Genomic DNA, 15407 nt, shown 5'->3' with positions numbered 1-15407 from the left:
ATTGTATAACGCTGCTTCGATTTTCTGTTAGTTCTTCGAGAAATAATAATTTTTATATCACGTTTAATCTACTTTATGAATATTATTTCACGAAAACTGATTCGAATTCGATTTATACCTGATTAAACTGATTTGACACTGTAATTTAATTTTTTTTCTAGTAAACCAAAGCAGGATCTTCTAGAAGCGTTAATATTTTCATTTAAACGATTTGATAACCATAAAATGATAAATAAAAAAAACCTGTGGAAACTATTAGTTATTAATGTAGAAGCGTTGATTAAATTTCAAGTTAGATTACGTCAAATCATTTTGCGCATGCTTGTATGACATCACTAAACCCTTCCTTATTAATTAGTTAAATACAGTGAACGTCAATTAGGATAAACAAACAATTTCTAATAAAATTCTTTAAATCATTTTTTTTCTTACTAAATCATATTCAATTCTAATGATTTATTTTTTATTTTGATTTGATTGTTAGTCGCGGAAATAAAGTACAAAATTTAGGAATTTTCAGTTGAAACAAAGTGCATTCGATTCGGGAAAAACTCATGAAACTGTGAACGAAAATTATGATTAAGAAATTGCGTTTGTCCAGGGGAAAAATGCGTTTCGAAAAGCGCATCTGGAATGGTTGGTAAAAGGAAAATTTATAACTCTGAAAATTTTCTAGGTTTCAAGGTCGCTGAACACAAATACTACGTCAGAAAGTATCTGGTGCCCAGGGTGGCCGACACTTACGTCGTATACTGGAGCCCCGTTGCAATTGTTCAAATATATACATCCTGGAAGTGTTCAAGGTCGCTGAAAACGAATATAAAGACGGCAATGACCTGCGAGGTACCTGGTGACCGGGTTGTACAAGCTGTATAAGCTGTCTCCTGAAGGCTTCGTCGTTAGCGCACGAGATGTATTAACCTCTGACGCTGTGCCTGGCGTTCAGACGTCGATCGGAACGTCTACGCTCAAGTCGAACGCCGCATACAGCATTTAATATGAGACCGAGGACTAAGTTGTCTCCCAGGAGCTCCGTGGAAATTCATTATGAAATTGTTCAAATATATGTGGGGGTTTTTAAGGTCGCCGAAAACGGATATCACGACGGCAATGACCTGCGAGGTACCTGGTGGCCTAGGAGGATAGTTTATAGGTCGTCTCTTGGAGATATACATCCAGGGGGTTTTCGAGGTAGCTGGATGCAAGTATCACGACATAAAAAAGTATACGAGGATCTCATTATGGAGGATTGCAAGTATAACTAGTTCATTTTACGAAAAATGGCGAAACAATAATTCAATGTTCATTTTTTTTAACTGCCTTATTATTCAGTGTCTTCATTTTCGTCGTTTGCAGTTTCTTTGGTAGAATAATTTTAAATATGTATACAATTGATGCATCCACAACTTTTGAAAGCGACCCTGCAGTTTTTTCAGTTCCCATCGCCAACATTGGGATTTAGGTTGCATTGATTCCCGCAAAAAGACATTTCACTTATAATAAATAAACTCTTTTCGAGCTTATTTAAACGATATCAGTACCAGGTGATTGTCGTCGTGATAATCGCGTTCAGCTCAGAATAGCCAATTTCATTACCTCCAGGAGACGACTATAAACCAACTATCATGGACGCCAGGTACGTCGCAGGTCATCGCCTTCATGATAGTCGTTTTTAGCGACTTGGAAAACCCCTAGGACATTGGAAAAGCAAAATTACTGTAAATACTTCCAAAAGTGACCTTGCATGACAAGTTAGGTTAGGTTAGACCAATTTCATAACGAATCTCCACTGGTCTCCAGGAGGTGACGTTTAAACTATCCATCCCGGACACCAGGTCATGATATTCGTTTTCGGCCACTTCGAAAACCCCCAAGATATAGATGCACTTTTCAGAACGCATTTTTCCCCTGCACGAAAAGAAATTTTCATTTTTCATTCATAATTTTTGTTTAGAAAATTTTGCTGCGGCTCTCACTTTGTTACTGCTCAGAAATTCCTACTTTTTACCCTTTTGTATTGTGAATCTGTCCGTTAAAAAATGCAAAGTACTCTGCACTGGGGTTGTTTTAAAAAAAAATTGTGTTTGAATGAAAAAATTGAATAAGGAAAATCGCTGTAAATACTTCCGAAAGTGATCTTGTACATTTTATAATTCCATGTATAACAAAAAGGTTAGTTTGTTCATCTTTAGTGACGAATAATGGTGAATAAGTGGATAACCGTTCAGTTCTCATGTAATTCCTGCACCCATTATAATTATAAAAATCCATTGGCAGATTTAGAAAATTGATTTTAATGCATTGCAACGAAAAACATGCATTTTGTAAAAAAAAAATAAATGACACTGAGATTAGACTAAATATTAAACGTACAATATATAATATAACCTAGGCAGCAGAGTGTGAAAGTGTTCTATATTAGAAACTATATTAAAAAAAATGCGTGCAAGAGATTCTAGAGAATTCGAGTGAAAACAACCAATCAAGTATACCGAATAAACCAATTTTATGTATATTATAACAAGGTTAAATAACTTCTTCTTTTTTATCGGTAATTTAGCCTTTGACTATATGGTTACAAAGTTAGTGAATATTCTAATTCTACTATAAAAAAATTTACATGGAAAACTGAATCTAAAAACGAGAAGGAAAATAGATTATTTTAGAAAAAGATCAAAATTTCAAGTACAAAAGAGTGAAATAAAATCTTTTTTTTTAATTTCATGGTTTTTCATATACAAGTTACCTAATTATTTTTTTTAAATAGGTTTCCTATTTTTGGAATGATACAAAAAGGTTTTTTCTGCATCAATTTTTTTTTATATCTTGCTCCATATAGTTACAAGGACATTTAAAAGGACTAAAATCAATTCTATATTCTCTTGAGTTCTGTGTGATGATTCCAAAAAAATCTAAGACCTTTTACAAATTTTTATAGTTCGATAATGGTTTTTTGTATTTTTACAAGAATTAAAAACAATCTTAACTGTTTCAAGAAAATCAGAATCAATCTTTCTGTTTTGATAATTGAGTAATGGATGAATTTGGAATTGATTTTTGAATCAGAAATTTCAATCGAATAACTTTAGACCTAATAGATATTTTGCCACTTTTTCTGGGGAGAATAGAAGTAGTTCATGTAACTGTTTGGTCTAAGTAGATCTCAAGCTACAGCGCTGAATATTTTTTATTTATATTCCTCATACTCAATTCTTGAAGTAGTACTTGCTCAAAATGAAGAAGGAGACAACAAAATAGTGATGAATGCTTATGAATTAGGGGTAAAGTGAAATAATAGCATAGATAAAAAATTGGGTAGGTTGGGCTGATATTATAGTAGAGGTACTGTGTTGGTCTTGCCAAGATTTTCTTTCAGGAAAAGAAGGAAGACGTATGGAGAAGAAGGACAAGCCAGGAACTATAAAATCTATCTATTTCTTGTACATCAAGTACAAGAAATTAGCAAAATTAAAAGATCCAGAAGACTGGGATGGTTGGGACACTTAGAAATAATGCCAGAATCAAGAATGCTAAACAAAAATGACTGGAAGGCATAGAAAAGAATAGAAAAACATGATTACCACGCTATAGGCATAGATGGGTGATAAGTTTGGTCTTGCTACGATCTATTTTCAGTTTTGTGGAACTATTAGAAAGAAGAGGGGAAGACGTATGGAGAAGGACATGATTTACAAGAAAGTAGGAAAATTATTAGATTAATAACACAAAGATAGCTGAGACATTAAGAAAGGGACAAAATAAATGATATAAATCTGACAGGATCACGAAAAAAAAAAGAACTAACTGAAATAAGAGTTCTGGAATCAAAGGCGAAAGCAAGAAATATAAAAGAATGGAAGAAAACTATTGCCAGGGTGATTCAAATATGAAATAGAATTTTAGAAAAAACGCTGGAAAATTTAGTGTCTTCAAAGTGGCTGCACTGGTTTGTTTCTAAGCGTAACCTCGCTTTTTAGTGCGCTTAGAGCCAAGAGCGAGAAAGATGTACCAGAATCTACCGCGTAAAGTATTTTTGGTCAAAGATAATGTAAAATCCGCGGAAATTTATCGAAAATTATTCTCCAAGACACAAGTGTATGAATGGCGTTCCGAGTAGTGGTGATAACGTCGGTGCTGTAAAAAAAAACTAATTTTGGGAAACCGACGCAGTACTGAACGAGATTGGGCATCAGCGTAAGTTGTATTGAGCACATTATCCATGAACGGTTCGATTACAGCAAATTTTCGGCCAAATGGGTGCTAAGACTTCTGAATTTTGGGTAGAAACTCATACGCTGGAAAGTTTGCATCTCCTGTAGGGGTATAAGGAGGAAATAGAAAATTTATTGCACCGAATATTCACCACAGACGAGACTTGGGTTCCCCACTATATTTTGGAGTAAACGCACGACTACGAAGTGAACGCTCATTATTATAGTAAAATCCTAAAAACATGATGAAACCTGTCTACAGATATAAATATTTCAATCCGTAGTGTGATATTGCTGCAAGACAACGCTTTATATTGAAACGTTGTAAAAATGGGGTTGGGAAACACTGGAATAGCCTCCTTATTGTCCCGATTTGTCGCCATGACTATTATTTATCAACTACATTGAAAGAGGCACTTGGTGAATCGCGATTCGAAAACTACGCGGCGGTAGAAACCTCCGTGACCGAATGGTTATGGACAAACCGAGAGATTTTTACGAAAAATGCATCCGAAGAGGTGGCAAAAGTGTGTAACGCGTGACGGAGACTATATAAAAAAAAATTTCCGCTCTGTAACTTAAAAATAAAAGTTTTCGTAGCAAAATTCCAGTTTATATTTAATCAACCCTCGTATCACGCTATGGGTTGTAGCACAATATAAAATGAGTACTTAAACGGATAATATAAAATTAATAACTATTTCATCAACACTCACAATTACACTTTTTGGTCCTTCGAGCCGGATATGAGTCCATGGAAGGCTTAAAGTACCAGGATGTGTAATTGTGAGTCCTGATTAAGTAGTAGTATTAAAAAATTTTTTTAACTAATCGGTTTATTCGGTTTCTGCGAAAAGACAAAAATCTTAGAAACAATAATTTGCTTATCATATATTTTCAAAATTAAATATTCTAGATTTTTGACTTTCGATTGGTTGGTAATAAGATTCGATCAATTATATTAGAGAAAAAGGCAAAAAAATGTTATTTCGTACTGTACAAAAAAAAAAAATGTTAATGCAATTTTAATATAGTGCCATATGGAACACAATCATACGTTATTATATATCATCATTCATTCATTCGAAAAAAAATTAGTGAACTTGGCCAAAATTGTGGAATTAGAAAAAGTTATGATTTATTACTGTGAGTGTTAATGGCAATAGTTAATACTAGAAAAAATATGAGATTAAATTAACTAATATAGTTGTGCGATCTTAGAAAATAAAAGCGATTTTTTGAGATTACAAAACATCCTTACAAAAATCGCTTATTACTTTTGAATAGAACAAGACGCATAAAATACCAAACTCCACCGTGAAATAATTTTCATTATATTTAAATTGTAGAAATAATTAAAAATATCCTATGATGACTCTTGAAAAGTACGTTTTGTTCTACTGATAAAAAAATTATTTTTTAAAATCGCCAGTCACCCTGATCTGTGTCGGGTTTGATTAAAAAAAATTGGGGGGTCGCTGAAATAAAATCATTGTTGTAATTTCGTATAAATATATTTTGTTCCACAATGGCGCAAGTCAACAAAACAACATACAAAAAATATACTATAGAAAGGTATATAAAACTACTTAAAAAAAAGTAGAGTCTCTACTGATTTTAATGAATTCACCACTGGACTATTACGCAGAAATACGAATAAAAATCGAATTAAAATTGTTATATTGGTCAAACATAAAACGTTTTAAAATTAAGACTCGATGTGTTTTTTTAGACAAAGTACTTAATTAAAAAAAAATGGCATTTTTAACAATATTTAGTGCCTGTAAATTATCTGTCAAACATATTTATAAACCCCAAATAGGATCACGGAACACTCTGGAACGTAGGGAAAAGAAATATCTGACTAAAACAGAAGAGGAAAAACCTTTCATATGACTTGATCTCTTTTGTTGTATCAGATCAATAGACAAAGCACTGGAAAAGAAGATAAATATGGATGAAACCAGTTACCAGGACAATCTACAGGGGTTGAGACAGGCAAATATACTTCTGGAAAGCTTTAACCAGATCTATTGGATGAACGAATACGAGGTTTGTCCGGAAAATACGTTGAAGTATATCTTTATTTTATAGATTGCAGACTTCGTCAGGTTTTACTGCTACTGTAGTCAATCCCTTCAATGTTAAGTTCTCTTATTGAGGAACGGCACATCAACATCAAGTTTTTTGCAAATGTAGGCAAGAATTGCCGTGAAATTTTTGAGTTTTTAGAACAAGTTTACGGAGACATTTCTCTGTAGGAGGCAACTGTGAGCAAGTACTTAAAAAGGCCGCAGAGATTCTCGTCAGGACACTCATCGTCATCGAGTTCTGATGAAGACGAATTCGGGCATGTGTTCTTAAAGACCGCAGATCGACGGTTAAAATGATAACTGGCGAGTTGCCAATCTCCAAAACAATCGTTTACGAAGTTTTGACACAAAAACGTGAAATGAAAACATTGTGTACGAAAATCGTACCGAATCTCTTGACTCCAGAACAGAAAACGAAGATGGTTGAGTGTTGTGGGGATTTGTCGAAAGAAGAGGCAAGAGGGAACTTTCTCAACCTAGTCATCATTGGAGACGAATCCTGGTTTTACGAATTCGATGAGGAGCGCATCAAAATTAATTTTTTGCAAACGTAAGTAAGAATTACCGTGAAATTTTCAAGTATTTAGAACAAGTTTACGGAGACATTTATCTGAAGGAACCAACTATGAAGAACAAGTGGTTCCGGGAAGGCCGAAGAGTTTCTCGTCCAGGACATCCGTCGACATCGAGTTCAAATGAAAACGAATTCGGGTTTGTGTTCTTAAAGACCGTAAATTGACACTCAAAATGATGGCTGACGAGTCGTCAATCCCCAAAACAATCGTTCACGAAATTTTGACACAAAAACGTGAAATGACGAACAGGAAGCAGCAAATAGGATTGTGTGTTGTGGGGATTGGTTAAAAACAAAGGAAGCGTCCTGGTTTTTACGAATTCGATGTGAAGCGCAAATCTCAAAGCAAGAAATGGAAACTAAAAGGAGAACCGAAAACAAAAAAACGATAAACGATAAAATTTAGAGTCGAATCAGAGTTCGTGTGGCCCGTTCACACGTAGCTTGTTGTAAAGCTCAACTACAGTGAAAGACCACCCGCCTTATTCACCCGATTTGCCCTCTTGTGATATATTTTTGTCCCCGAATGCAAAATAGTGCATCGGGGACGACAATTGGGAGACGTAGAAGCCATCAACATCCAAAAATGGAAAGGGCGTTGAGTACTTTGAAGGAGGCCATATTGTAATTATGAAAATAAATGAATGATTATAAAAATGAAGTTATTATTCAACTTTTATACGTATTTTCCGGGCTAACCTGGGCAAGAACAGACGAATACTCTAAGAGGGCTTGTCGAGGGGTGATGATAGGTTTAGTGGAGAATGCAACGTGCAGATTCTGTTGCGCAGAGGATGAAACCTTCATCTACATTCTCCCGAAACAACAAAACTCGAGAGCATTACATCTGGTAGCGTGAGAAATAGAAGACGAAGATTTCTGGCGGCTACAGCCATCGCACATTTTGAACTTTCTACGAAAAGTGGGATTAATACATCAGGTGTGAATACTGAGGATCCCCAGTATCATAGCAAGAAAGGGGGACACAATAAATAAGTTTTATTTGTAAATAGTTTCGTTTCATTTCGTAACTATAGAATCTGATATTTATGGCACTTTCATGAAAGGATGTGTTTTCTAAGGTAAATTCATTAGAATCAATAAATGCTGCAGACTCCAACCTAAATGTATCCCACAAAAATTGCAATGAGAAAAAAATGCAACTTCAGTGAGTTCCTATAATACTAAGATTCAACATATTTCCTTCCTTAAAATGCCGCTTTTTTTGCTTCATTATACGAAGGAAAGAAGGACGAACATTGCATACAAAAAAAGATTAACGTCAAAATAAATAAATACATTATGTAAAAATATAAAAAAATATGTATAAAATTTTTTTTTAGACTAGCTAATCACGTGATGTGGCATTCAGTGAGGTACAACGTGTACATATAGTACTATCTTACCTTAAAAACTAAAATGTCTAATTGCAAGGCAAAAATAACGACGACTAAATTTTATAATTATATACAGGATGTACAGAAATTCTCGCGACAAACGTAAACAACAAAAATTAGACGCGGTGTCAAGTCCATTGAACCTAATTTACTTTCAATCAAAAATTCCTCATCAGAGAACATTGAAAACATTGGAAATGATGCTGTCATTCTCACTCTCTACATCTTTGGTATAGACTTGCAATGATAAAAAGTTTTCTATGCAATGTTTCTTTTTTAAACCCTTTTACCTTAAACCCTTATAATAACAGGTGTCTCAAAAAAAAGTTCATCTTATTTGGGGGGCGCGGAAGGTAAGTCAATCGATAGCCTGGCTCTTGGGAAAATGGTCGCTTTAGAGCGTTTCTCGAAAACGGGCTGCGCGTGAGTTTTACAAAAACAGGCGTCCAAGGTCTTCTAGGTCGAAAACCTAGATAGTGTCATTCGTTTTGTTCGTGACGAGCCTGACTTGTCTATTCGAAAGCGTGCTGTCGCTTTAAACGTGCAAAGATTATGATTATTTCGCATATTACACAAATTTTTGAGGTTACACGCTTACAAAATTCAGTTGGTGCAAAAATTAAAGCCTCGAGATGCTGGTCAGAGGCTTCACTTCGTAAACCAGATGATTGAGCGCTTTCCGACGTTTACCAACATAGAAAATTGTCACGTTCGTCATTTAAATGATGCTCCAGGCGCTCGACCGTTTTGAAAATGGGTTGGGAAGTTTGACAACACTGGATAAACCAAATTCCGGGCGTCCAAGTTCTTCTATGTCAAAAACGAAGACAGTGTCATTCGTTTTGTTCGTGACGAGCCTGACTTGTCTATTCGAAAGCGTGCTGTCGCTTTAAACGTGCAAAGATTATGATTATTTCGCATATTACACAAATTTTTGAGGTTACACGCTTACAAAATTCAGTTGGTGCAAAAATTAAAGCCTCGAGATGCTGGTCAGAGGCTTCACTTCGTAAACCAGATGATTGAGCGCTTTCCGACGTTTACCAACATAGAAAATTGTCACGTTCGTCATTTAAATGATGCTCCAGGCGCTCGACCGTTTTGAAAATGGGTTGGGAAGTTTGACAACACTGGATAAACCAAATTCCGGGCGTCCAAGTTCTTCTATGTCAAAAACGAAGACAGTGTCATTCGTTTTGTTCGTGACGAGCCTGACTTGTCTATTCGAAAGCGTGCTGTCGCTTTAAACGTGCAAAGATTATGATTATTTCGCATATTACAAAAATTTTGAAGTTACAAAATTCAGTTGGTGGAAAAATTAAAGCCTCGAGATGCTGGTCAGAGGTTTGAATTCGTAAACCGAGCGCTTTCCAACGTTTATCAACATCTTAATTTCGGATGAAGCTCATTTTCTTCTTAATGGATACGTTAACAAGTAAATTGCACTGGAGTGCAATCAATCCAAAACACATACATTAGAAGCCCCTACATTCGCTCAAAAATGACTGTATGGGCTGCGATGAGGAATGATAGTCCTTTACTTTTTTGAAGATAAAAAGGGAAACGCGGTTACAGTGAATTCAGAGCGTTATGGGCAGATGTTAGAATACTTCTTCAATGGTTATAATCAAAAAGCAAGGTTCCAGAAGAATAGAGCAAATAAATACACGTCAAATAAATCTCTGCCACGAGTTCGTGATATTTTCCTGGCAAATTGATTTACAAGCGAGGTGGTATAAGTTGGCCTCCGCGCAGTCCCGATTTAACGCCCATGGACTTTTTTCTGTGGGGTTTTGTGACATCGAAAGTTTACGCTAGCAAACTGACTTTCCTGGTACAAATAAAAGAAAATATCCGTCGCGAAATGGCAGAATACCCGACGAGACGTCATAGGTAAATTTAGCGCTTGATTAAATGAATGCTGGTTACTTTTGGACGAAGTTATTTTTAAGAAATAAATTCTCAAGTAATGTAAATAAACATTTTTTCAATAAACTCCTTATTTTTCTTGACACGTTGAGCCCCAACCAAACTTGATAAACTTTCCCATGAGCCCAAAAAATTTTTTTGTGTTTTTACAATCACGAAATAAATATTTTCATAATAGTTCTTTGAAGTATCACCCTATTTGTCACAGATGAAAAATTTTAGTCAAATATTATTCGAATTATGTTGAATAATGTTTTACAATGGAGTTGGAAATTATGGAAAAAAATCAAATGGGACCAAGTGTAGGGTAACGTTCCAAGAGCCCAGGACGGTCCAAACAAACTGTAAAACATATTTAAATACAGTCCATTGAGCCAAGGAACAAGTTTGAAAAAAAAATACGTCGTGCAGTCGTTAGGACAGCTTTGGGCTGTGAGGAAAGTTCACTTGCGGGCCAATGGACCGCACCGGGGCTCAAAATTGTTTTTTATTTAATATGAACTTTATTTTGAGAAACCTTGTATCTATAAAAGTGCAATTCTGCGGTAAATAATTCGTCACATCTTTAAAAAGAAGAACCTTTGGATAAGGGTTGGTTATAAGTTCATAAAATCACATCAAGTATGTGTAGTTTGAGTTTGGCGGGTGAGTTTATACACACCCAGTATATAGATAGATTTAAAAATATATATAATATGTTTACGTTATTTTTGAAAAAATGTATTGACTAAAATGTCTTTTTTTATTTCCATAATTTATGTAAAACTACAAATATTTCTAAAAATAAAATAAGGTAATTAAAATTAAAAAATATATTTCACTGATGACATATAGTCACTGGGAGGGTCGAGGATATTTTGAGATTCTATTTACTCGGACTGGAATAACTAAAAATTTATGTTTCACTTAAAAATCTAACGAGATAATATATATATACAAACTAACAGTATTTTTGCCTTGAAACTTAAATATGGTAACCTAAAATTGTGTATGTATAACCGATCCTTCTTTCCTTTTTTTTTACTAAATTTAGCAGAATGTCTACTCAAACAATAAAATGACTGAACGAAGAGTGTTTTTTTTTCACAACCCGCATAAAAAGTACACCCAATACTGATTGAAAAAACTGCTAAATTTTGCGGATAACCATCGTAGCACACGTATATCCTTCAAATTATAACTAACGTCAGCTAAAATATTAACCCACGAAAAGATTTTTAAACACATAACTAAAGTCGTAGAATAAATATGAAGTATCGTTATAGGCGGGGAGCCGGTAACTCTGAAAGTCCCGTCACAGGTATAGAATAAATAGAACTTAAGTATAGTTAGTAGTAGCCATCTCGGATATTATTTTTTTTTCAATGTATTCGACAGCAAATTTTATTGGATTTTAGAAAAAAATCACCTAAACCACTTTTTTTGTCCGAAGGGTCTGGCATACCAATTTGAACTGTGTGACGAGGGTTAAAATTTCTCTATCACGACAGAAAATTTTTTATTTTATTTATTTTTATGTAATTTTTAAAAATTTCTTTGTATGCGCGCTGAAAAACTGCCGGAAAAATCCCGCATACCACCTTGAAGTGCACGAACTATATTAACATCTACTCCAAAATGTTCAATAAATTTATTTTGGAGTAAATGCTTTTTGTCGAATTACTGTTATTACATAATTATTATGATCAATACAATTACATCAATAATAATTATGTTTCTTGTCAAATTACTCTTGTTGATTAATGTTTTTTTACATACATAATATAGTTTAGTACAGAGCGCTGTTTTAGAGGTTAATCGCAAGAGTTAAAATAGTTTTTATCATGGAGAATAGACTATATAGTCTCCGTGGTTTCTATGTACGAGGTCTAGCTATTAAATAACGAGAGGGCGCCCTAGACGGGTGCGGTTTGGAACGCATCATTCTCAAATTCCTAGTTAAAGTGAAAAAAACTCCGACTCTATCTCGTGCGCATGTTTTTGAGTGGTGCGAGCGCTTTAGTGACATTAACGGTATCGTGAATCGGCTCCAGATGGCCACACTGTCAACCAGATTTACTATTTGTGAGTTTTGGCAATACTGCGAGAACGAGTTCGTAAAAAACGATCCGATTTTGCACCAGGACAACGTACCAGCCCAAAACGCGCTATCTGTGAAGCAGTTTTTGGCCAGTAAGCGCACTCCAGTGCTCGAACATCCGAAGATAGAATCTGCTTTGAAAGTGACCCGATTTGAGTCGATGGAAGCGGTAAAACAAAAAGCGGCAGAGCTCCTAAAGGTCCTCACCAAAGAAGACTTCCAGCACTGCTTGGAAAAAAACGTACGGAAAGATGTTTGGCGAGGGATGAGGAATATATTGGAGGTGAGCATTCAAATGTGGAATAATTTTTATGATAAAATCATTTTTCGTAACCAGTCTCGTTATTTAATAGCCAGACCTCGTATATATTTTTATTATTTTTCTCTATTTCATATAAGTAAGGTTGTCTTTGGGCATTTTAGTCTTATTCAGTCAGTCTGCTTCACCTTCCAGTGTCGAATTTTTTGTCATTTCGTTTTCTATTTTAGAAAGAAGTTTTATATTTTTTTATTTTTGAATATCATCCAATCATATTGTTTTTTTGTACTGTGTCGTAGTGACAATTAATTCAGTATGTTGTAGTTTGTGCTGGAGCAATTATATATATAAATGTGTCACATTTTCCTATTTGTGTAATTGCAAAATGAAGTATTTCATTTGCAATACATCTACTGAGGAGAAGATTACTCAGTTCCCCTCGAAAGAAGAATCTTTTAAAAAATGTCAAAGTGTCCTACGCTTCAGACGAATTAAAAACTTGAAATATGCGGATTTAAGTTTAAATTTAAATGATTTGAATGATAATCACTATCATTTCTCATACTACAGGAAATTTAACGCCTATACCATTTAATTGTAGAGAAGAATATGCCTTGTGGATTCAAGGTGTGAGTAGAAAATATTTTTTATATTTCAGTTGATGTTCAATGTTTAATAATAGTGCATGTATAACTGAATCAATTTTTTATTTATTATTTATATTTATTCAGGTAACTCAACTCCTATCTAAAAAAAAGTTGGAACCCTTGTGGTATAAAGGCCCATCAGCACCTTCAAAAGTTGAAAAAATCTTAGTAGTCAATTAAATGAAGAAGAAAATGAAGAATAATCAGATAATGAAAACAGTTGTGATATAGATGAAAATTGATTTCGATAATTATCAGTAAACATACTAATTTCAAGAATAAACTCTTTTCAATTATTTCAATATTATTTTAATGTTTCAATTATCTGAAATAAAAATTCTCCTATTTTTACTTGAATCATATTAACCCCCCCAAAAAGCGTCTACTCCAAAATGTAAGATGTTCAATAAATTTATTTTGGAGTAAATGCTTTTTATGGAATAAAATGTCTTTTTCTCTGCTTAGATTTAAAAGAATATGAGGATTAATATGATTCAAGTAATAATAGGAGAATTTTATTTTAGATAATTGAAACAATAAAATAATTGACAAGAGTTTATTCTTAAAATTAGTAAATTTATTAATAATCATCGAAATCAATTTCATCTATATCACAACGGTTTTCAATTTCTGATCCTTCACTTTCTTCTTCATTTAATTGACCACTAAGAATTTCATCAATTTTTGAAGGTGCTGCCGCTGGGTCTTTAAAACCACAAGGGTTCCAACTTGGTTCCGTTGCCATCCACATTCAGTTGGTTCAAATAAAATACAAATGGCATTTTCCCACATTGCATTTATAAATACAAATTTTTGTGACATAGTTTCCAGCTTGGAGGAATAGTTCTAGAATTGAAAAATTCTTCTTCGTCATTGGTGCTTGCAAAAAAATTTAAGAATAATACAAATTTTGCACTATCAACATTATTTTTTGAAGGTGAAGCAGACTGAAGGGACAAAATAGCTTCTACCTTCTAAAATGCCTCATCTGAACTAGAGAAATGTGATAAATATATACATAGAAACCATGGAGACTTGTTCTTCTTCTAGTGCCTGCTTCATTCTAATGAAGGTTGGCTAGGTCTTCAGTCGAGCGAATTACATTTACGGCAACACATACATGGAACCAATCTCGAAGGGTTTTCAACCATGAAAATCTTTTTCTACCCAGGCAGCGCCTGCCTTCTATCTTCCCTTCCATGATCATCTGTAACAAGGCATATTTTTGATTTCTAAAAATGTGGCCAAAGTTGGAAGCTTTCCTTCTCTTTACAATGGTTAATAGTTCTCGTTCTTTATTTTAAGGATCCTTCTAAATAGCCACATTTCAAAAGCTTCCACCTATAAATGCTGGAGAATTTCAAAGTCCAGCTCTTAGTCTAGTCTATTCTCCATGACTCTTGCGATTAACCTCTAAAACAGTGCTCTGTACTAAACTATATTATGTATGTAAAAAAACATTAATCAACAAGAGTAATTTAACAAGAAACATAATTATTATTGATGTAATTGTATTGATCACAATAATTATGTAATAACAGTAATTCGACAAAAAGCATTTACTCCAAAATAAATTTATTGAACATAAACATTTTGGAGTAGATGTTAATATAGTTCGTGCACTTCAAGGTGGTATGCGGGATTTTTCCGGCAGTTTTTCAGCGCGCATACAAAGATATATTTAAAAATTACATAAAAATAAATAAAATAAAAAATTTTCTGTCGTGATAGAGAAATTTTAACCCTCGTCACACAGTTCAAATTGGTATGCCAGACCCTTCCGACAAAAAAAGTGGTTTTCGTGATTTTTTTTCTAAAACTCAATGAAATTTTCTATACATTAAAAAAATTATTATCCGCGATGACGATAAAACATTTTTTCATTTTTTTTAATTATTCTTTTTTACATTGTTTCGCCCATAAGAATCGACTTATACCGAGCTTAATTTATTTCTATTTTTGTGTTCTATTTATTTAAATAAAAATTATTTAATTTCGCTACGACGGGACTTTCAATGTTACCGATTCCTGGTCTATTAAAATATATGTATATTAGTTTTGTTTTAAAAATCCCCCAGGGGGTTTAACCGACTTTTTATAAATCTAAACTAGATAAATATCTGAAGATTCTAAATTTATAGTAGGTAAATTGTATATAATTGGTTCTCATAGGGACGAACATCTGAAAACAAATAGAAAAAAGTAAAACAGTCAACT

General features: G+C 33.9%; 1 protein-coding gene across 4 annotated transcripts in view; it reads right to left on the bottom strand.

The window, feature by feature from the left end:
- The window catches only part of LOC130898110 (protein held out wings), a 165046-nt gene that overhangs the window by 14241 nt on the left and 135398 nt on the right, over window positions 1–15407 (bottom strand). For 2 of the 4 annotated variants that reach the window (XM_057807165.1, XM_057807166.1), the window contains exon 7: window positions 5704–15372. The exons of the other annotated variants lie outside the window; for them this stretch is intronic. In XM_057807165.1, coding sequence (XP_057663148.1) covers window positions 15326–15372 — 47 coding nt within the window. In that variant the 3' untranslated portion in view covers window positions 5704–15325. Of the gene's footprint in view, window positions 1–5703; window positions 15373–15407 lie in introns of those variants that run through there. 4 annotated transcript variants of the gene reach the window in all.

This window comes from Diorhabda carinulata, chromosome 9, assembly GCF_026250575.1.
Source record: "Diorhabda carinulata isolate Delta chromosome 9, icDioCari1.1, whole genome shotgun sequence".
Lineage (NCBI taxonomy): Eukaryota > Metazoa > Arthropoda > Insecta > Coleoptera > Chrysomelidae > Diorhabda > Diorhabda carinulata.
This window is presented reverse-complemented; position numbering and strand designations above follow the sequence as displayed.